This window comes from Bombina bombina, chromosome 1 (assembly GCF_027579735.1).
Source record: "Bombina bombina isolate aBomBom1 chromosome 1, aBomBom1.pri, whole genome shotgun sequence".
Classification (NCBI taxonomy): domain Eukaryota; kingdom Metazoa; phylum Chordata; class Amphibia; order Anura; family Bombinatoridae; genus Bombina; species Bombina bombina.
Window position 1 is genome coordinate 976,059,646 of NC_069499.1, and position 24,585 is coordinate 976,084,230.

General features: G+C 38.9%; 1 protein-coding gene across 1 annotated transcript in view; it reads right to left on the reverse strand.

Annotated features, from left to right (window-relative positions):
* Positions 1–24,585, reverse strand: part of CABLES2 (Cdk5 and Abl enzyme substrate 2) — a 110,366-nt gene that overhangs the window by 32,198 nt on the left and 53,583 nt on the right. Inside the window, exon 4 of the mRNA XM_053707242.1 lies at positions 6,060–6,168. Within this exon, the coding sequence (XP_053563217.1) occupies positions 6,060–6,168 (109 nt within the window). The remainder of the gene's footprint in view (positions 1–6,059; positions 6,169–24,585) is intronic.

The following is a 24,585-nucleotide window of genomic DNA, read 5'->3' on the forward strand; positions in this document are numbered from 1 at the left end:
ACAGTATTTGCCTAGCATACTTTCTTGGTTGGAATTTGTAAAGCATGTAGACATACTTCAAAAAGGAAGTCTTTCTCCTTTTATGTTACAGGTAGAAAATATAAAATAAAGAATACATTTAGATGTAGAGATGATAATAAAGTGTACGTCATAGAATGTTTATGTGGGGTACAGTATGTGGGGGAATCAGAAAGGCCAGTGAGAGATAGAATATGTGAGCATCTACTCTCCATTGAAAATATGGACATAAAGAAACCGCAATCTCCCAGTACCAAAATATTTCAGAGAATGTAATAAGGGAAAGCTTAAACATTTTAAATATACAGTCAGAGACCGAATTGGAGAGGAAGTGACATTAGAAATGCCCTGCTTAAACAAGAAGCGAAATTGATTTTTGAGCTCAAACCTTAAGACCAAACGGGCTAAATATTTATTTTGATTTGGAAAGTTTCCTAATAGAAAAATAAATAGTGTATCTTTTTATTATCTTCAATTTGGGTTTCAGAAATTATATATATATATATATATATATATATATATATATATCTCTATATATCTATATATATCTATATATATATCTATCTAAACTATTGTACAATTTTGTTTTTTGTTTTGGTAATTTCTCTCTGTGCAAATATACTGTAGATATATACATATTGACATATTGCTATTTATTGTAAAAAGATTTGTCTTCTGTATCAATTTTAATTTTAATTGTATTTTATATTACTTTTTACTTTACATATACTTATATACTATAGTTAAGGTGATGATTGGATTATCTAAAAGAAATGTTTAGATGCAGGCAAATACAATTATAACAGAAAACACGTCTCTTTAACAGGACACGCTATATAAAAGTGTGCTCACGATGTACAGCAGGCTGAGCTTGAAAAAGATTTGAAACGCGTTGCTCAGTTTTGAATGTGTAGGCCACTGTAATTAACCAGTTTGTTCCATTCCATTCCAGGACCACTAGATGTGGTGTTTGGTTTATTCCTTACCCCGGAACCGCCAAAACAAAATACAACTGGCATCGCCTTTACTTTAGGGCCAAGCGGCTGAATGAAAGGACTTTGCGGAGGATTGTAATGCAGAGGAAGGGATTCTAAACAGCTTTGGAGGCCGCCATCAGGAGGATTAAAGATATCCTTAGATGAGAGTACAGATATGTTTATCTAGCTGCCTGCATTAACCACGTATAAGGAGTGTTTTCAGATCTTGCAGATTGGATAGCAGATTACTTTTAATCCCGGAAATGTTTTCAACAAAACTTTGTTTGAGGTTTTAAAACAAACTTTTTAAATGTGTTTTTATTTGACAGTTTATGGATAATGTCTATCCTTATCAAATATGATGTATTAAATTGTATTATATGTTGCTTTCTATATGTGCATTAACAACACTTGCATGAATTCATTAGTATAACGCAATATTCTTTGGCTGTGCATAAAAATGCTACATGTTTACCAATATCCAATAGGTTTGATTGTATGTGTATTTCTGTTTAGCGCTTCACCCCTATTTTTGTATTTTAAGTTATTCACTGAATTTGTGATCAGAAACATTTTTTTGATTTATTTAAACAGAATTTGTAAAAACAGCCATTATATAAATATTTGAGGAACTGATATAAAGCTTGGATAATGTTAAAAAAGGGACATCCTGCTTCAGCTTCTCCCTTTGCAGAGTACCAGGACGAGTTTAGAAATACAGTGATGCTGTGAAATACAATTTGTTGAGGCCTGACATAAGCAATACTAAAACTTACAACAAGAATATTTCTCTACATTTTCTGATTAACTTTTAACATAAATGGATTGTCATGATAATATTCTGAGGCAAACAGTATCTGGGATGTTGTGGGTTAAGATATTTTCTTGTTTTTGGTTAAAAGAGAATTCCTTTGAGTCACTGAAGTAGACATACATTAATTCATTCAAATGGTCACTCAAATAAAATTCAACTTCCATTATTCACTTACATCATCTAAATGTGCACAATATTTTATACTAGTCCTAAAGCCCGTTCACACGGGCCATTTTTTGCATTACAGTGGTCCCACCCCTGGCGTTCTCTCCCTCCCACTCTCTTTTGCTTTCTCTCTCCCCCTCTCTTTTGCGCTCTCTCCCCCTTTCTCTCTCCATCTCCCCCTCTCTCTCTCGCTCCCCTCTCTCTCTCCCCCCTCTCTCTCTTTCTCTCTCTCCCCCCTTTCTCTCTCTCTCCCCTCTCTCTCTCCCCCCTCTCTATCTCACCCCTCTCTCTCTCTCTCTCCCCTCTATCTCTCTCTCCCCCCCCCTCTCTCTCGCCTCCTCTCTCTCTCGCCTCTCTCTTTCTCTCTCCCCTCTCTCTCTCCCCTCTATCTCTCTCTCTCTCCCCCCTCTCTCTCTCTCTCTCCCCCCTCTCTCTCTCCCCCCTCTCTCTCTCTCTCCCCTCTCTCCCTCCCCTCTCTCTCTCTCTCTCTCCCCCTCTCTCTCTCTCTCCCCCTCTCTATCCCCTCTCTCTCTCTCCCCCTCTCTCTCTCCCCTCTCTCTCTTTCTCCCCCCCCCTCTCTCTCTCTCTCTCTCTCCCCCTCTGTCTCTCCTCTCTCTCTCTCTTGCCCCTCTATCTCTCTCCCCCCCTCTCTCTCTCTCCCCTCTCTCTGTGTCTCTCCTCTCTCCCCTCTCTCTCTCCCCTCCCCACCTCTCTCTCTCCCTCTCCCCCCCTCTCTCTCTCTCTCTCTCCCTCTCTCTCCCTCATTCTCTCTCTCCTCTCTTTCTCTCTCCCTCTCCCCCCTCTCTCTCTGTCTCTCTCTCTCCCTCTCTCTTTCCCATCTCTCTCTCCCCTCTCTCTCTCCCCACCTTCCCCCTCTCCCCACATCTCTCCCCATCTCCCCCCTCTCTCCACATATCCCCACATCGCTCCCCTCTCTCCACATCTCCCCCCTCTCTCCACATCTCCCCCCTCTCTCCACATCTCCCCCCTCTCTCCACATCTCCCCCCTCACTCCACATCTCCCCCCTCACTCCACATCTCCCCCCTCTCCCCACATCTCCCCCCACATCTCCCCCCTCACTCCACATCTCCCCCCTCTCCCCACATCTCCCCCCTCTCCCCACATCTCTCCACATCTCCCCCCTCTCTCCACATCTCCCCCCTCTCTCCACATCTCCCCACATCTCTCCCCTCTCTCCACATCTCACCCCTCTCTCCACATCTCCCCCCTCACTCCACATCTCCCACATCTCTCCACATCTCCCCCCTCACTGCACATCTCCCCCCCTCTCCCCACATCCCTCCACCCTCTCTTGAGCTCTCTCCACGGCCCTTCACGCTAGGCTCCGCCCCTTTCACGGGCTTTCGCGTTAGGCCCCGCCCCCTTCACGATCGGCCACGCCCACTTCTGCTCGGCGCAGTCGGCAGAACAGGTAGGGACTTAGGCCAGTGTGTTTGTCCGCGTGCTGTCTCTACTGCGCATGACAGCTTCGGACAAACACACTTGGCCTTTTATAGTATAGGATATTATATGTTGCTTTCTATATGTGCATTAACAACACTTGCATGAATTCATTAGTATAACGCAATATTCTTTGGCTGTGCATAAAAATGCTACATGTTTACCAATATCCAATAGGTTTGATTGTATGTGTATTTCTGTTTAGCGCTTCACCCCTATTTTTGTATTTTAAGTTATTCACTGAATTTGTGATCAGAAACATTTTTTTGATTTATTTAAACAGAATTTGTAAAAACAGCCATTATATAAATATTTGAGGAACTGATATAAAGCTTGGATAATGTTAAAAAAGGGACATCCTGCTTCAGCTTCTCCCTTTGCAGAGTACCAGGACGAGTTTAGAAATACAGTGATGCTGTGAAATACAATTTGTTGAGGCCTGACATAAGCAATACTAAAACTTACAACAAGAATATTTCTCTACATTTTCTGATTAACTTTTAACATAAATGGATTGTCATGATAATATTCTGAGGCAAACAGTATCTGGGATGTTGTGGGTTAAGATATTTTCTTGTTTTTGGTTAAAAGAGAATTCCTTTGAGTCACTGAAGTAGACATACATTAATTCATTCAAATGGTCACTCAAATAAAATTCAACTTCCATTATTCACTTACATCATCTAAATGTGCACAATATTTTATACTAGTCCTAAAGCCCGTTCACACGGGCCATTTTTTGCATTACAGTGGTCCCACCCCTGGCGTTCTCTCCCTCCCACTCTCTTTTGCTTTCTCTCTCCCCCTCTCTTTTGCGCTCTCTCCCCCTTTCTCTCTCCATCTCCCCCTCTCTCTCTCGCTCCCCTCTCTCTCTCCCCCCTCTCTCTCTTTCTCTCTCTCCCCCCTTTCTCTCTCTCTCCCCTCTCTCTCTCCCCCCTCTCTATCTCACCCCTCTCTCTCTCTCTCTCCCCTCTATCTCTCTCTCCCCCCCTCTCTCTCTCGCCTCCTCTCTCTCTCGCCTCTCTCTTTCTCTCTCCCCTCTCTCTCTCCCCTCTATCTCTCTCTCTCTCCCCCCCTCTCTCTCTCTCTCTCCCCCCTCTCTCTCTCCCCCCTCTCTCTCTCTCTCCCCTCTCTCCCTCCCCTCTCTCTCTCTCTCTCTCTCTCCCCCTCTCTATCCCCTCTCTCTCTCTCCCCCTCTCTCTCTCCCCTCTCTCTCTTTCTCCCCCCCCCTCTCTCTCTCTCTCTCTCTCTCCCCCTCTGTCTCTCCTCTCTCTCTCTCTTGCCCCTCTATCTCTCTCCCCCCCTCTCTCTCTCTCCCCTCTCTCTGTGTCTCTCCTCTCTCCCCTCTCTCTCTCCCCTCCCCACCTCTCTCTCTCCCTCTCCCCCCCTCTCTCTCTCTCTCTCTCCCTCTCTCTCCCTCATTCTCTCTCTCCTCTCTTTCTCTCTCCCTCTCCCCCCTCTCTCTCTGTCTCTCTCTCTCCCTCTCTCTTTCCCATCTCTCTCTCCCCTCTCTCTCTCCCCACCTTCCCCCTCTCCCCACATCTCTCCCCATCTCCCCCCTCTCTCCACATATCCCCACATCGCTCCCCTCTCTCCACATCTCCCCCCTCTCTCCACATCTCCCCCCTCTCTCCACATCTCCCCCCCTCTCCACATCTCCCCCCTCTCTCCACATCTCCCCCCTCACTCCACATCTCCCCCCTCACTCCACATCTCCCCCCTCTCCCCACATCTCCCCCCTCTCCCCACATCTCCCCCCTCACTCCACATCTCCCCCCTCTCCCCACATCTCCCCCCTCTCCCCACATCTCTCCACATCTCCCCCCTCTCTCCACATCTCCCCCCTCTCTCCACATCTCCCCACATCTCTCCCCTCTCTCCACATCTCACCCCTCTCTCCACATCTCCCCCCTCACTCCACATCTCCCACATCTCTCCACATCTCCCCCCTCACTGCACATCTCCCCCCCTCTCCCCACATCCCTCCACCCTCTCTTGAGCTCTCTCCACGGCCCTTCACGCTAGGCTCCGCCCCTTTCACGGGCTTTCGCGTTAGGCCCCGCCCCCTTCACGATCGGCCACGCCCACTTCTGCTCGGCGCAGTCGGCAGAACAGGTAGGGACTTAGGCCAGTGTGTTTGTCCGCGTGCTGTCTCTACTGCGCATGACAGCTTCGGACAAACACACTTGGCCTTTTATAGTATAGGATGCACACTTTCTGAGGCACTAGCGCATACTGAGCATGTGCAAGATTCACAGAATATACGTATATACATTTTGTGATTGGCCGATGGCTGTCACATGATGCAGTGGGAGGGAAAATATAAATAACTTTAGATTTCTTTCTGACAAATTTTAAACAGTCATTTGAAATTCAAACTAAGTGCTTTTGCATTGTCTTTCTATTATGCATTTACAGATTATACTATGCTACTGTGTTTATTGGTCTTTACATTTCGTTATGGGCCAAGCTATACGAGCATAAAAGCATTTAAAACATATCAATAAAACGGGTAATTCATAAAATATTATACACAACACAGCTACTAAAATGTATTGATGCCTGGCACTTCTTTATATGCTTTTATTGAAGGAGCATGTTATATTGGCACTGCCAGTCTTACCTGTCCTTCTGCTCCTAGCACCACTCCTTCCATTCCAAATACTGGGTCACTTGCAGAGGGGACACCCCCTGAAGGATGTCGCTGTCGAGTCCCTTCCACTCGAAGATCACTGAACAAAAATAAACACTATTTTGTAAGTAGCAATCTAAAGTCTTTCTTAAAGGGACATGAAACCCAAATTTTTATTTCGCGATTCGAATTTTAAATAACTTTCCAATTTACTTCTATTGCCTAATTTGCTTAATTCTCTTGTTATCCTTTGCAATGCACTACTGGCTAGCTGAACATTGGATGAGCCAATAACATGAGGCATATATGTGCAGCCACCAATTAGCAGCCCCTGAGCCTACCTAGGTATCCTTTCAACAAAGGATAACAAGAAAACAAATTAGGTAATAGACGTAAATTGGAAAGTTATTCAAAATTGCATGCTCTACCTGAATCATGAAAGAAAAATGTGGGGTTTCATGTCCCTTTAATCCGCTCTTTCAAAGCTTAAGGTGCCATAAAACAGGTTGAGATCTGTGCATATCCTAAAAAGGGCTAATTAAGTAAAAATAGGTTGCATAAAAAATTGTTTAAAAATTGCTGGCAAGTATTTTAAAATAATTTTCAAAAATAAGGAAAGTTAGTTACAAAGCTGTGCTGTCTGGAGCAGCTAACTCCACCCCCCTTATCAGTGTTTAGACAGAGGCATTGTATTTCAACTGAGTTCACAGCTTCTAGGCATGCTCCAGCAGATAATCCCTATTAACTTCTGCATTTTATCAAAACAAAGGTGGCTATAGCTACAAGCATAAAAAGGAAATGTGTGGGGGGAGTTAGAATTCACAATTCAGAAACTAAAAAGAAAGGGTTAATGACGAGGCACTGCAGTATAAATTTGCAGGTAAAGTAATTAAAGTACATATATTATTTTGTCTCTATCCCAACTTGTGTTATGTCCCATAAATAAACTATTTTAGTTAAATGTTTAAAACCTCAATACTACAATTTATTTGGCACTTTTCCCATGAAGTAAGCTAGTATATGCAATTCAACATTTATTTTCTGTCCTAGCTTCAATTATGCCCATGCAAATACATAACAATGAAAACTACTTTTAAAAGGAACACCTTGAGATTTTCATATAAAAACACAGAGTAATCTATAGTAAAACAACTTTACAATATACTTTCAATATTTATTTTGCCCCTTTCATTGAATTTAGTTCTGAATATTGTGAATTCTGTAATTTTCAGAGCTGCTGTAAATGCACCTTGCTGACTTATCAAGGCTAGCCATGCTACAGATCCCCCCAATAGGCTTTAACAGATAAAATCTGCACTTTATACTAACTCAATATAGTGTACTGTAAAATTCTTCCCCCTTTAACATGTTCCTAATGATTAATTTTATCAGTTAGGTTGTATTAAATTGTTTACAATTAGCTCCTTTACCGTTATTTTGCCCTTTAAAATAGTTGTTTTTCTTGTTTAAAACTGCCACCTACAATACAAATGTCAGAACTGCAGCACCAGCTACAGAAAAACTATGAGAGCAAGAACGAGAGAGACTAGTCCTTAGTAAAGTGTGTTCCTGATTCAGCTTTTAAAACAATGAACTCTTCTCTGCTGCTTGCCTGAGTACACTGATCTTTTAAGGACTGTGACTAGCCTTGGTGTTTGCATATTTAAAGGGACACTGAACCCAAATTTTTTCTTTTGTGATTTAGAATAGCATGCAATTTTAAGCACCTTTCTAATTTACTCCTATTATCAATTATTTTTTGTTCTCTTGCTATCTTTATTTGAAAAATAAGACATCTAAGCTAAGGAGCAAGCAAATGTTTGGTTCAGACCATGGACAGCACTTGTTTATTGGTGCTGTCCAATCACCAAGGACAACCCAGGTTGTTCACCAAAAATGGACCGGCATCTAAACTTACATTCTTGCTTTTCAAATAAACATACCAAGAGAATGAAGAAAATTTGATAATAGGAGTAAACTAGAAAGTCGCTTAAAATTGCATGCTCTATCTGAATCATGAAAGAAAAAATTTGGGTTCAGTGTCCCTTTAAGCTCAGATAAGCTCCTTCAAAAAAGGCAAGTGTTGGGTAGAGTTTTTCTGTTAAAAACAATTGGGGCAAAAAAGGTGTTAGTTTGTAATATGTTATTCGATAGCAAGACAACAGAAATGTCTTGTAATTACAAGGTGTTTACTGTCCCTTTATGGACAGAAAGTATATTTACAATATGTGTTTAAAAAGGTCCATTTGAGGATATATTCGTAATTGTTGCATTAAAGTAAAAAACTAATTGTATTCTTACCTGAAATTATTTTCTGGGGATTAACTATTCATCAGGTAAGTATAAATTTTGTTTTCTTTGGTATGATGATGACAGTCCATAGAAATCCGTAACATGTGGGATTTAATACCCAAGCTGAGAGTCCATGTTAAGGAAAGGGTTGGACAAATAAGGCAGTTCCTATTTGCCAGACACTGCGGCCTGAAGGACTTTCACGCCAAAAGCCACTTCTGAGGAAGTAAAAACATATAGAACGGTACAATTTGGAGAATGTATGCAGAGAAGACCATATTGCAGCTTTGCAAATCTGCTCTAAAGATGCATCATTTTTGAAAGCCCAAGAAGTAGCAATTGATGTTGTGGAATTAGCTGTGAAACACTTAGGGGAGAATTTCCTGCCACCAAGTAAGCTGTGTGACTACCTGTTTGAGCCAAGAAGTGAAGACTACTGCAGTAGCTTTCTGCCCTTTACTAGAACCAGAATAGTGAACAAATAAACTAGAACTTTGTCTGAAATCTTTAGTAGCTTGAAAGCAAAACTTTAATGCTCCAACAACATCAAGATTGTGAAGAAGTGTTTCTTTGGAATTAAAAGGATTTGGACACAACGAGGGGACAACAATTTCCTAATATTCTCTGAGGAAACCATTTTAGGAAGAAAATCATACTTTGTACGCAGCACAGCCTTATCTTTATGAAAAATCTGAAAAGGAGATTCACAAGATAAAGCAGATAGCTCATAGACTCTCCTGGCTGAGGAGATGGCTTTCAGAAAAACAACTTTCCAGGATAACAGCTTAAGATCTATGCTGTGCATAGGTTCAAAACGAGGTCCTTGTAAAACTGAAAGAACTACATTCAAATTCCAAGGTGGAGAGATAGGCATCACAAATGGCCTAATTCTTACCAACGCTTAGACGAAAGTCTGAAAATCCAGAGGTTTGGCCAACTTTTAGTGAAAGAGAACAGATAAAGCAGATATTTGGCATTTTAAGGAGCTAGCAGACGACCCCTTGTCTAGACCATTTTGTAAAAACTCAAAGATTCTAGGGATCCTAAAAAATGCAAGGAAAAACCTATGGAAGAGCACCAACCGAAATACCCTCCAGGTGATATTTTTGGGGGTAACAGGTTTCCTCTTTTGCAGTAGAGTATCAATAACAGAGTCAGAAAAGCTTCTGTGTTTCAAGATTAGGCGTTAAACCTCCATGCCATTAAACGTAGGGATCCTGATGGAAGAGAGGCTCTTGAGAAAACCAATCTCGTCTCTGAGGAAGAAGCCATGGAGGAGAAGAGGACATCTAAACTAGGTCTGCATACCATGTTCTGCAGGGTCAAGCTGGAGCTATCAGGATTACTGATGCAGACTCGTTTGATTCAAGCAATGACTTGAAAGAAGAACAAATGAAGGGAACAGATGGGTTAGACGAAAGATCCATGGACACACAAAGGCGTCTATCATTTGAGCATTTGGATCTCTGGATCTAGCACAATAAACTGGAAGTTTGTGATTCAAATTATAAGTCATCAGACATTTATCTGGCAGGTCACATTTGCCAAGTATTTGATCGAAGATCTCTTGATTGATCGACAACACTCCTGGATGGACAGACTGACGGCTGAGATAGTCCGCTTCCCTGTTCTTTACTCCTGGAATATGAACCGCAGACAGAGAACATTTGTTCTTCTATGCCCAAGATAGTATTTGGGACACTTCCAGCATTGCCAGAGGATGGTTCTCCCTTCATGATTTATGCATGCCACCGCTGTGACAATGAATGACTGAAAACAGATGCACTTCTTCCTAGGGTCCATCAACCAAGAAAGAGATTGTTTGACAGAGGAATCTAGAACAATCTGCTCGTCCAATTGCAGATAATTATTTGTCCACTGCTTGACCATAGACAGTTGGAGAGACCGTAAATGAAAGCGGGCAAAAGGAACTGCACCTGAAGTAGCCACCATAAGGCCCACCACCTCTATGCATTGAGCCACTGATGGAGGAGAGCATTGAAGGAGATGACATGTCTTCTGAAGTTTTATTCTGGGAGGTTGTTAAGAAAAAGCGCATTGATATTGAGTCTGACAATTCCCAGAAGAGACACCTTTGTAGCTGGTGATAAAGAGCTCTTTGGAACAATAATTTTCCAACTGTAAAAGATAAATGCCTTAGAGTATGAGAAATCACTAGGGGCAGAGAAGGAGCCTGAACTAGAAAATCTTACAAATAAGGGGCAATAGAGATACCTGGTTCTGATTACCTCTAGTAATGCGCGGAAGGGCAACAAACTGATAGTTTCTTGAGGAACGCAAATCTTAAGAATTGATGATGATCCCTGTAAATAGGGATATGCAGATATGCATCCTTGAGGTCTATTTTAGACATGAATTGACCCTGTTTCAAGTCCAAAATGGGTCTGAAAGTCCCTTCCTTCTTTGGGAAAATGAATAGGTTGGAGTAAAACCCTTGTCCCTGTTGGGAGACAGGTACTGGGACAATTACTCCTGTCAAGGTATTTGAAATATTATTAAATAATATATAGAGGTATATTTGTCTTTATTTAATAGATCTGTGGATATGAACATGGTCTGTAGGACAAAGGATTAGATCTCCCCCACTCCAATTGCACAGGAGACATTCTTGGCTGAAAGGAGAACAAAGGATTATCTCTGGGAGATATCACACACTCAATATGTTAAATTATGCAATTGTATAATTTAGCAAGGAACTAAAATATAACATAGTTTCAGGATACAGGCAAATATATGGAGACGAAATGTCTGAATTACCCTTTTGGAACTGATCAAAATCATGGAGAGACAGCTTTTATACACATGGTGTTAATTTTTAAATACACATCTGCACTGCTGGCTAAACAGGAAATATGCTGTTTTAAAGACTCTTACAACTCCTCATGGATTGACCCCATGTGGAGCAATAAAGGCCTTGGAAAACACAGACAAATGCTAAGGTGTGACTCTGGAAGTTCACGTAAGCAGACAGCAAATAAACATTTTTTTTTCTCTCTCTGTTTAAATACATGCCCCAGAATGTATTAAATATAGAAATTTGGGAAATTGTCTAAATTCTATATTATTATTACATGGGTATTTGCTAAGCTTGGGAGGTAACTGTTTTAGTCAGTCAAAAATGTGTAATAACCTCTGCTTATATTTTTCAGACAGATAAATTCAGATATACATAGAAATGATATATATGTTTTGAAAACACAAAAGATCTTACTTAGCCTCTGTGTTTTTAAGAATATAAATAAATACTTATGGACCATACACATACTAATGATTGGATCATCTCTAATAATTATTTCTATTTTTATTGCAGACAACCATTGGTCATGAGCATCAATCTTAGAAAGAGACGGAATGCCGCATGAAATGAATTAAGTCATATCATATAAACATACAAATAAATGTTTATAAAGTTTCACATACATCTTTTAAAATATAGTGAGATGAAAATATGGAAGTTACTTTGATGTGATATGACTATGAGATATATATTTGATGTGATATAACTATGAAATATAAGTTATTTTAATATAATGTTAGATATGTGATGTTTCATATCAAAATGATCAGAAAATTCATTAAGATATAACTTATCCAAAACAAATATTATGAATAGTTGTCGCAGTAAATTATGATAAAAATTAATAACCATTTCATAGAAATACTGACTTAAGCTGTTTCAAATGTTGCTGTGTCTGTTTGTGCTGCCACCTGGTGTTATGTTGCGAGAACTACAGCCAGAAGGTTCTCTCTGGCTGTTAAAAATGAAATTTCCAAGGGCCAATCCGATTTAGACTTCCCAGATAACCAATGGGAAGGTCAGCTCCCGCAGGGCCACCCACAATTTACCAGTGATGGGAAAACCAAATAAAAAGTGAATGCAATGGAGAGAAAAAAAGATTTTCTGCTGAAGCTAAAACTTGTAACTGGTTCCCGCTGGTGTGAGATACCACTTTACTTGAGCAAAGCGAATCTACCCTTCTCATTGATTGCGATATACACTTATTGGTGATCTGAGGTAAAATAATTCCTACCAAGGAACATCGGATATCGACTGCTTTTTACTTTGGTAACGTATTCAAGGTTTTGTAAGATAAGTTATATGCATAGTTAATTTGTATTTAATAGATTTAAAGAAGCAGTGTGTTTTTCTCAAGTTAGCATTTCACAGCCTATATACATATATTGTTTAAATCTGCGTCTGATTGGCTAAGTAACTCATCTATACAAGTTCTGGTATTGTCAGTTAATTTTGTATTAGGATAAATTGCAATTAAATAGCAGAATATATATTATCCTATTGTTTTATAAACACTGTTTAGAATTGTATTGCTTGGATGTTAAAGGTTTTTAGTCCCATTGTGTTAAATAAATAAAAGGCTAAATTGTGAAGGTATATTTTTCTGGGTTTTGTAAGAAGGATAGCATATCTTAAGAGTTGGTTTAAACGCATATACATTTTGTTTCATTTCCTTTTATTGCAAATATACTTCAATATGTTTATGGATATTAACTAAATAAAAGAATTCAGATATTTATATTAATTGTATGGTCTAGTAGGTGCATGGTTGATAAGGGTTTCTACTTCTTTGTATTGTGTTTATAACCCTGCCATAAACTTATATATATTATTTGGATAGCACTACTAAGATTTTCATAAATATACTGACATAATAATTGGAGGCACTGCTGAGATTTAATAATATCCATCATAATTGATATAATATATTTGTAAGTAGATAGAAATTATTATAAAAGAGAAAAAAGAGAAAAAAAATTCATATTTCGATATTTATATTTTGAAGATATAATTTTTTTTGAAAAGTTGAAATATTAATTTTCATATTTCGAGATTGATATTAATATCTTGAAATATTATTAAAGATTAATTTTTGAAAGATTAATAAAAATATTAATTTTTCATATTTAAAAATTAATCAAAAATATTAATTTTTCATATTTTCAAAGTTAATCAAAAATATAAATTTTTCATATTTCGAAATATTAATTTTTCATATTTCAAAATTAATAATATCTTTTTTTTTTTTTAAATATAATTTTTTTTTCTTCTCTCTTTTTATTGGCAAAAATTGTATTAGCGTTTTAGTTAAATAAATACTAAACCAATACAATAATGTCTGTAGCCAGAAGTGACTCATTTAATTCTATACATAGCAATGAAATTGGTCCCATAACCATACCTATTACTAAAGGTCAGGTCCTTAAGAAAGATATCTTAAGTTACCTTAAAGGGAAGTTTAATATTGCGGGTGAATTAAATGATTTTATGGATATGCTTGAAACTAGGGCTAAAAATATTACCGTTAATAATAATATGTGGAATGAAGAGAATGAATTCTTCCAGGAATTATTAATGATTAATCAATGCAAAGATCCCAAAAAGCGAGAAGAACTAATACTAAAATCTTGGCCCCTTTTAATATGCATAATTGACGAAATGTCGTTTTGTGTCACAGACAAACATTTGCAAATACAGGAGCTAGAAAATAGTATTCGTTCCTCGCGCAGACGCGAAGAGGGTTTAAAAATAGCCAAAAATAAAATGGATGAATTTGCCCAAAACCTAGCCACCTTAGATAAGCACAATATGGACTTAATCGCGCAGATACAAGATTTAAATAAACAGCTTGCGCAAAGCCAGAGAGAATTAAGCGATTTAAAAAGGTCATATCGCCATAATGAAAACCCCTATATTAGCAGTGAGAATAATACAGATAATGCTAACTCCTTTAGCGAACGCGTAAGGGACGAGGTACGAAAATATATAGAACAACATAGACAAATGACCCCTAACGGGTCAGAAGTAGATTTCCCAAATAGACAATCCCCTCAGGATGTAAATCCAGAGGACAGCTGTAGCGCAGCTGATGCGGGGGAGGGAAACTCTAACAGAGAATCCCAAAATAAGTCTGATAAAGTCTATGATTCCCATAAAATAATCACCTTCGTACAACGCGCAGTACCTATATTCTCCAATAAGGGAACAACATCTGTAATTGATCATTTACAGGCTTTTGAAAATGCGTTAGCTATAATGAATGTTACAAGTGAGAAATTGAAAATTGAATTTCTGCCTTGGGTATTTGACAGTAAGCATCACAAATTCTTTGCTTCACTAAAGGATATGAATATTCATTCCTGGAATGGGGTAAAACAACAATGCAGAAAAGAATTCGGGCAATATCGCACTAAAACTGCCGCGAAAATAGCGGTATATGGTTTAAAGTGTCGTGCGAATCAGAGTCCAGTCGAATTCCTTTCTGTATTGAAAAATGCGTACAGTATGGCTGAAGATAATCCCAGATTTGATGGCTCAGAATTTGTAAATTTATTTTTTGAAGCATTGCCTACACCCATCAAAATCAACTTAGCTAGAGATTTTGATGAGAACTGCTCATTGGAATGGCTGATCAAAGAGAGTACGAAGTTATACTCTATTCAGCAGTCCAGTGAGCAGGGGGTTAAAAAGGAGTCAAAACCCAAAATTTTGGCAGAAACTAGGGTGTCACCTAGCCCCCTCAATTTGGAGTCTAACAAGAGGACTTATGCAGAGGTGGCCAGTCAAAACAGGCCATCTCCACAGAGGTTTAATTCTGCCCCTCCCCCTACACAGGTTGAGGCGCAGGGAGACTATAACCAAAGTGGGGGACATAATCAGGTGAATAATTACTCACCAAATAATTGGTATCCGCGCAAGGGTAGATACAATAAACGGCGAAGATATTCTCAGGGTAACCAGACACCCCAGGTATATAATGCTTCCCAAAATATTAATACTGAACAAGCTGAACCCCAGGGGCAACCACGCCAGAATAGAAATAGTGGCCCTGATTCTGAGGGAACCCAATGGTCCAGGAATCAGTACAATGGGGCACCAAGAGATAGGCCCAGGGGTAGAGGTAACTTGTACAATCAGGTAGATATGCTGTTTACCCAATTAAATCGGTTGAGCGAACAAATCGCTAATATGAGTCAAAAATCTACGGCTCAGCAACCGAACAATACTTTTTTAGGGGTACAGCCAGTGGTCAGCAGTGGACCACAGGCACAGTCATAAATACTGCAGTATCACCTGAAGGGGAGGGGAGAGATATACAAAATGTAGTAATAAATATCAATGATACTAATCATGTTATCTCCCCACAGACCGGAAACGGACAAATTAGCTGTGACAATGAGCGACATCAGCCGGAAAAAGTTAACAAATCTCTTCCTTTGCAGCTCTCTCTTAACCTTGTTTCCACAGATGCAGTACAAAAGAATCCAGCCGACCCTGTCATAAAGGAAACAGGTAGGTATGAAGCTTCTTCTGCATCGGAAAGCATGGCAAACTCAGGTAATACGTGGCGAAGCCCACAAATGTATGAGAATGCAAATTTTATGTGTGAAATGATAGAAACTGCAGGAAGATATTATGTACTAGTTGAGGTGCAAGATTCAGTCTCCAACCCTATCAGGGGATTAATTGACACTGGGTCACAGGCAACTATCTTATCCCACAGATACTACACACAGCTAAATGAGCTAACACCCCACAAACCTAAAATAAAAGAATTTGACGGTTCTCTAATAGGTGTTGGGGGTGACTCCCTAAAAGTCTACGGTACTGCCTGGTTAAAATTTAAATTGGGGAACAGGGTCATAAGACACCCTGTCATTATAGTGGATCTGCCAACTGATCGTTTAATTATTGGTAGTGATCTCCTGAAACGATTAAGCACCATAATTGATTGCATAAATAATGTAATTTGGTCGCAAGTTAAACGGCCTATCAATTATGAAAAATCTGGTACATCTCGCGCCCGACATAGCTGTCACGTGGTGGAAGAGAAACCAGATGCTGTGGAGATTCATTTCAGGAATAACCCTATACCTGAAATCACTATTCTACAAATAGATGATCAGACTCCTTTTAGTGGCTCTGATGGTAATACTTTTGAAATTTCGCCTGGAAAGATAGCGAATATTTCCCTAGATGGCGATGTATTAACCATATCACTCCACAAGGGGGATCATAAAATCCCTAAGGGGGGAGGCCACGCTCAATACCTCACAGGGATTGAGAGAGTTAAAGAGGATCTATTTATCCCTATACAAGTGCATGACCTTGGTAAAACAAAGTATGCTAAAATAAACTTAAAACAGGAAGCTAGCTATATAAGCGAAGGTTTATTAACGCAAATAGCTGAACCTAAAGTGATTAAATATCTTTCTCCCCAAGACCACAGTGTCAACGGCCTGGATGACAGGTCTGAAAGCTATAACATCACAGCTAAGTGCTTATTATCTATCTCTATCGGTAATAAGTCAGTGAAGCACCTGTTTTTAGTTTTAAATACTCCCCATAATCAAATATACATTGGCAATGATATCTTACATAGATATGCCATACAAATAGATTTGATTAATTCTTGCCTCTGGAGCAGGTTAAAGGGGGACCCTGAAGTATTTCAGGATGAAAATGCAGCCCTGAAATCAAACCAGCAATTGCCATATGCTGTGAATATGCAGGTATCTAGCGATGTTATAATTCCTGCTGGGGCTGATAAATTTCTGTTACCCTTACAGGTAAAGAGAGGTCAGAAATTAAAAACTTCTGAAACACTGATTTGCCTCTCCCATAGAATACAAAATCTGGGTGTCACAGTAACCTACACTCCTATGGTGAATATTGGAACTGTTCCAATACATATTATTGTGCATAACATGACCCCACAGGATATAACATTATCCAAGGGAACTACCATAGGATATGCACTGGAATCAAGTTATTACACTTTTGGATTCCAGAATAATGTAATTGGGCTAATACCTGAAGGATACTTAACTGAAGAACAATTAATAGAACAATCCTTTGCATCTATGCCAGAGGGTCTATTTAATATTCAGTCCATTTATCCCTTCAGCTCAGAGGAAGGCATCTGTAAAATTGAAGAAGCCTCTCTAGTGTTTGATCAGCCAATCAAACAGCAAGATTACCCCAATACCCAGAGTCATGGGAGCAATGTAAATTATAATCAAGGGGATCTCACCTCTAGACTGGAAGAAGCCTATGAAATAGGACAGCCTGAAATCTTTCCAGGATTTCAGCAAATAGTCGAAGAGCAAATATCCTTAGCTAATGGCTGTTCCAGCGATGATGAACGCCAACAGCTGCGAGAACTACTGATGGAGTACAAGGATATTTTTGCTAAGGATTCTTATGACTGTGGTACTACAGACTTGCACATTGCAAGAATACAAACAGATCCCGATGCACCACCTGTATTTGTCAAACAATACAGACTTCCCTTAGCCTCATATGATTCTCTTGCAGAGATCATAAGGAATTTGGAAGAAAGAGGTATTATCAGACAGGTGCACAGCTCTTATAATAATCCTATTCTAGGTGTCCTTAAGCCCAATGGACAATGGCGTTTGTGTGCTGACTTAAGACAGCTAAACAAACGAGTATACATGTCTGGCTGGCCTGTACCATACATTGACCAGTGCCTAGCACAAATGCAGGGATCCAAAATATTCACTGCCATTGATTGTGCACAGGGATATTGGACCATAAAGGTACATGAAGAGGACCAATATAAGCTAGCATTCTCCTTCCAAAAGGTTCAGTATGCATTCCAGAGACTTCCATTTGGATACATAAATTCTGGACATGAATTTGCTGTATTCATGCATAAGGCTATGCCTGACGCACTGGAAAGGGGGACCTTATCTTATGTTGATGATGTTTTAATCAAAAGCACAGACTTTGAAAAACACATCGCAGAGCTTAAACACGTCCTCAGCCAACTTAAAAGGGCAGGTGTCAAATTATCCCTGCAAAAAGCTCAATGGTGCCGCACTCGTGTAAACTTCTTGGGACATGAAGTTACCTCTGACGGATTAAATCCCCAAAAGAAAAAGGTGGAAGCTATAGTGAATTCTAAAAACCCAACTAACTTAAAGGAATTGAGATCATTCCTGGGTATGACAAATTATTCTCGCAAATTCATTGATAATTATGCGGAATTAGCTAAACCACTACTACTTCTTCTAAAGAAAGATGTGAAATGGCACTGGAGTGAGTCTCAAGAGACAGCCATCAGAGAGCTGAAGAGAAAACTCACTCAAGCACCTTGCTTAGCGTACCCTGAAGGTGGTAAACCTTTCTTCTTAGAGACAGGTTACACAGATATAAGCATGAGTGCTGTGTTATACCAAAAGCATGATAATTTGAACAAAGCCATTGCTTATGCGAGCAAAAATCTATCCCCAGTAGAAATAAAATTTAGCGATTGCGAAAAAGCCCTCTTATCTACTGTATGGGCTCTACAAAATTTCCGCAGCTATATACAGGGCGAGAAAATTATTGTAGAAACGGCCCACCAGCCTTTGCTATATTTGCAAAGTGAGAGAATAAGAGATGGGAATCTGTCTAATAGCCGCATAACAGCGTGGACTCTTTCCTTACAAGGCTGGCCCTTAGAAATTCGCTACAAACAGAATAAAAAGAATCCAGTCGCACAAGGGCTTGCTGAGCTCCACGACTGTACTGCTAGAGATCCTGGGGAAGAATTATCAGAAGATGATTTTCTGGAGGAACAATTGCTTTCCCCATATAAAATATACAATGAGGACCATTGTCAAACATTACCTTGGGTGTATGTTGATGGTTGTTCTTACCACGCCACTATTGATAGTGAGCGCAGATTAGTCGCTGGCATTGGTATAACTTGGACAAATGGAGTCTCAAATATATCTGTAGGTTTCAACATTGGGCCAAGATCCAGTCAAGTTGCAGAACTAACTGCTGTTTTCAAAACCATTGAAATGGCTATTGAACATGGTATTCATGAATTTGTGATCATAACTGACTCAAATTATGTGCGTGACAGTTTTGTTGAATACCTGCCAACTTGGAAAAGAAATGGCATGCAGAAAAGCAATAACAAACCAGTCAAGCATGGCAAGTTGTTCTGCGAGATTGATAATCTGGTAGTATCCAATGATTTAACCATACACTGGAAAAAGACCAAGGGTCATTCCAGAGTTTTAGGTCCTGATAAGGAAGGCAATGACCTTGCGGATTCATTAGCCAAACAAGGAGCCATAACTGGAGAACTCCTTAATATTGACCATTTAATGGGTGCAATTCAAGTAGAAGCCATTACCAGAAACCAGGCAAAACAACAGAGTGAGCCTAACTTGGTACAATGGAGTCAGGATTCTCCTAGTGAGGACCTGATCACTAGTCAAAAAGAAGACCCCATTGTAGGCATCTTCTATAAACACATAGAAGATCCTGAAAGCAACCCCATCTCAAAAGATGATTGTATTGGCAAAGAAGATCTGAGAATCTTAATAAAATCTAAATCACAATTCAAATTACAGGATGGTTTGTTAATTAGAACCTCCAAAACTGGCATCCAGCAGTGGGTAGTACCCACCAAGTTCAGAGGTCTAATGCTCCAACATGCCCATGATGCTCCCACATCTGGACATCGCGGTGCCAAACTCACGTATGAAATATTGCGTGATTATGCTTTTTGGCCACACATGTTGAAAGACGTTCAAACCTACTGTCAAGGGTGTTTAATCTGCCCACAGTTCCAACCCACTGCACCAATGCATAGAGCGCCATTGCAGAAAAGGGGGATGGTAATTCCATGGTCAGATATACAAATTGATTTTATTGGTCCAGTAACAAGGTCATCAAGAGGTAACAAATACATGTTAACAGTGACATGCCTGTTCACTAAATGGGTAGAGTGCATTAGTGCACCTAACAATAGTGCTGAAACATGTGCAGCATTGCTCATCAACCATGTATTTTCCAGATTTGGTTTGCCCCAAAGAATCGAATCAGATCGGGGGACCCACTTCACTAGCGAAGTGATGACAAAAATGTGGAAAATACTAGGGGTTAAAAGAAAGCTCCATATTGCTTATAGAGCTGCCTCAAGTGGTGGTGTAGAGCGTTACAACCAGTCTATTGTTAAAATCCTCAAAAAGTTTGTGAGTGAAACAGGTAAAGACTGGGATGTAAAACTACCTCTAGTCTTAATGGCATTAAGAGCAACTCCAAGTAGTGCTACCAAGATGTCACCTTTTGAACTGATGACTGGTAGAAGAATGGTTCTACCTCAGCATCTGCTGTACCGTACATCAGACCAAAATTTGATAAACGCTGCCAATACACATCAATATGTGGAAAACCTAAGGAAACACCTGCAACATGCCTTTGCATTTGCTCAAAGGAATTTAGAAAGAGCCGCAACTGCCACTAAAACCTATTATGATCTCAAAACATCCAAAAAGGAATATGAAATAAATGATAAAGTTTATCTTTATAACTTTGGAAGAGATCAGGTTAGGGAGAAGAAATTTCTTCCCTCATGGAAAGGTCCTTTTGTCATTACTGACAAAATATCTCCAGTGGCCTATAAAATACGGATCCCCAAAAATGAAGGTTTCATAAATAAATGGGTCCATATCAATCAATTGCGAGCGTGTCATCCCAGATCCCAACTACAAGTCATAGAGGGAAAATGAAGTGTCCTATCCCCAAATGAACTAGAGACATACTATAGTTTAAAGATGCCTAACTGATAAACATGAAGGTTCAAAATTGACAGACTATCTACATAGAAGACTGTCCATGATGTGTACGGTCAACATCCTCACCAAATACCACTAACTTTGATCCAATTCAAATACATGTGTCCTACATATTTTTGAATTGGAAAGGGGGATTTATGTCAAGGTATTTGAAATATTATTAAATAATATATAGAGGTATATTTGTCTTTATTTAATAGATCTGTGGATATGAACATGGTCTGTAGGACAAAGGATTAGATCTCCCCCACTCCAATTGCACAGGAGACATTCTTGGCTGAAAGGAGAACAAAGGATTATCTCTGGGAGATATCACACACTCAATATGTTAAATTATGCAATTGTATAATTTAGCAAGGAACTAAAATATAACATAGTTTCAGGATACAGGCAAATATATGGAGACGAAATGTCTGAATTACCCTTTTGGAACTGATCAAAATCATGGAGAGACAGCTTTTATACACATGGTGTTAATTTTTAAATACACATCTGCACTGCTGGCTAAACAGGAAATATGCTGTTTTAAAGACTCTTACAACTCCTCATGGATTGACCCCATGTGGAGCAATAAAGGCCTTGGAAAACACAGACAAATGCTAAGGTGTGACTCTGGAAGTTCACGAAAGCAGACAGCAAATAAACATTTTTTTTTCTCTCTCTGTTTAAATACATGCCCCAGAATGTATTAAATATAGAAATTTGGGAAATTGTCTAAATTCTATATTATTATTACATGGGTATTTGCTAAGCTTGGGAGGTAACTGTTTTAGTCAGTCAAAAATGTGTAATAACCTCTGCTTATATTTTTCAGACAGATAAATTCAGATATACATAGAAATGATATATATGTTTTGAAAACACAAAAGATCTTACTTAGCCTCTGTGTTTTTAAGAATATAAATAAATACTTATGGACCATACACATACTAATGATTGGATCATCTCTAATAATTATTTCTATTTTTATTGCAGACAACCATTGGTCATGAGCATCAATCTTAGAAAGAGACGGAATGCCGCATGAAATGAATTAAGTCATATCATATAAACATACAAATAAATGTTTATAAAGTTTCACATACATCTTTTAAAATATAGTGAGATGAAAATATGGAAGTTACTTTGATGTGATATGACTATGAGATATATATTTGATGTGATATAACTATGAAATATAAGTTATTTTAATATAATGTTAGATATGTGATGTTTCATATCAAAATGATCAGAAAATTCATTAAGATATAACTTATCCAAAACAAATATTATGAATAGTTGTCGCAGTAAATTATGATAAAAATTAATAACCATTTCATAGAAATACTGACTTAAGCTGTTTCAAATGTTGCTGTGTCTGTTTGTGCTGCCACCTGGTGTTATGTTGCGAGAACTACAGCCAGAAGGTTCTCTCTGGCTGTTAAAAATGAAATTTCCAAGGGCCAATCCGATTTAGACTTCCCAGATAACCAATGGGAAGGTCAGCTCCCGCAGGGCCACCCACAATTTACCAGTGATGGGAAAACCAAATAAAAAGTGAATGCAATGGAGAGAAAAAAAGATTTTCTGCTGAAGCTAAAACTTGTAACTGGTTCCCGCTGGTGTGAGATACCACTTTACTTGAGCAAAGCGAATCTACCCTTCTCATTGATTGCGATATACACTTATTGGTGATCTGAGGTAAAATAATTCCTACCAAGGAACATCGGATATCGACTGCTTTTTACTTTGGTAACGTATTCAAGGTTTTGTAAGATAAGTTATATGCATAGTTAATTTGTATTTAATAGATTTAAAGAAGCAGTGTGTTTTTCTCAAGTTAGCATTTCACAGCCTATATACATATATTGTTTAAATCTGCGTCTGATTGGCTAAGTAACTCATCTATACAAGTTCTGGTATTGTCAGTTAATTTTGTATTAGGATAAATTGCAATTAAATAGCAGAATATATATTATCCTATTGTTTTATAAACACTGTTTAGAATTGTATTGCTTGGATGTTAAAGGTTTTTAGTCCCATTGTGTTAAATAAATAAAAGGCTAAATTGTGAAGGTATATTTTTCTGGGTTTTGTAAGAAGGATAGCATATCTTAAGAGTTGGTTTAAACGCATATACATTTTGTTTCATTTCCTTTTATTGCAAATATACTTCAATATGTTTATGGATATTAACTAAATAAAAGAATTCAGATATTTATATTAATTGTATGGTCTAGTAGGTGCATGGTTGATAAGGGTTTCTACTTCTTTGTATTGTGTTTATAACCCTGCCATAAACTTATATATATTATTTGGATAGCACTACTAAGATTTTCATAAATATACTGACACTCCTATATCTTCTAATTCCTAAACACACAGAATGAAGGCAGATGCCTTTACCGGATTTTTGAGACATGATACAGATGGAATCATCCTCAAATAGGCCTGGATCAAATGCCTATCCGGTAACCCTGGAAAATTATATTTTGAACACAAGGGTCCTTGACCAAATTAAACCAGGCGTTCTCAAAGAGACTCAATCTGCCACTTACCAGAACAGATTCTGACCTGCTGGCTACACCTTCATGCAGACTTGGGGTTGTAGTTGGACTTCTTGGATTGCTTATTCTTTTCCCAGGAATAACCAGATCTCCAGGCCAGCTTGGAAGACTCAGGCTTTTGAGAGGAGGAAGACTTCTGATCTCCCGAGGAATGAAAAAAAACAAAACCTGTTTCCTGGTCTATTCTTTCCCTTTGACTTCTTATCTTGAGGTAGAAAAAACTCCTTTACCTCCAGTAACAGTCTTAATGATAGAGACCAGATCAGATCTAAAAAGAATCTGACCACAATTTTAGCTATCTTGAGGGTCCTAATGCAATTCTGAAATTCCTCTGCAGAGGATGGCTCTGCAGCCAGTTTAGATAATCGCATCATAGAGCCCCTGGCACAGCCACACATGTAACAAACACTGCTGGTTTAAGCAGAAGTCCTGTTTGTTGCTATATTTCATATGGACAGTAGTGTGTTTTGCTAATGTAGAAATAGCTCCATACACATTAGGAACAGTTTTCCACAATTCCGCATTTTGTTCTAGAATCAGATACATCTTTTTAAACCTGGAAGAAGGAGCAAATGGTATACCAGTTTTTTTCAAATTCCTTGGCAATGTAATCAGAAACAAAATCTCGAACCTGAAATACTTCAGGGATTTTTGGAGGAGCTTTGAAAACAACATTTAACTGATTAACTAGTTTGTTTTCAATGTGTTTTGACTCAGAAAATCCCAGAGTCTGAAGCACCTCCTGTAATAAGTTACGAAGATGCTCCACTTTGAACCTGAATGCCGAGTCAAACTCAGGGTCAGGTACAGTCCTGATCTCCAGATGACAATTCACCCTCTGAAATAGAAGAATCTGACTCTGCAGAATCAGAGCTCTGTAGAAGGTCAGGGATTTAAGAAGAAACCTGCATGTTGATATCAATGGATGTAGACAAATCCTAAGATTTGCGTTTACGCTTACTTGGTTTGGGGATACCCACCAAACATTCTGCCATTGCTTTGTACAAATTACTTTTAAATTCAGGAGTAAAATGAGCAAT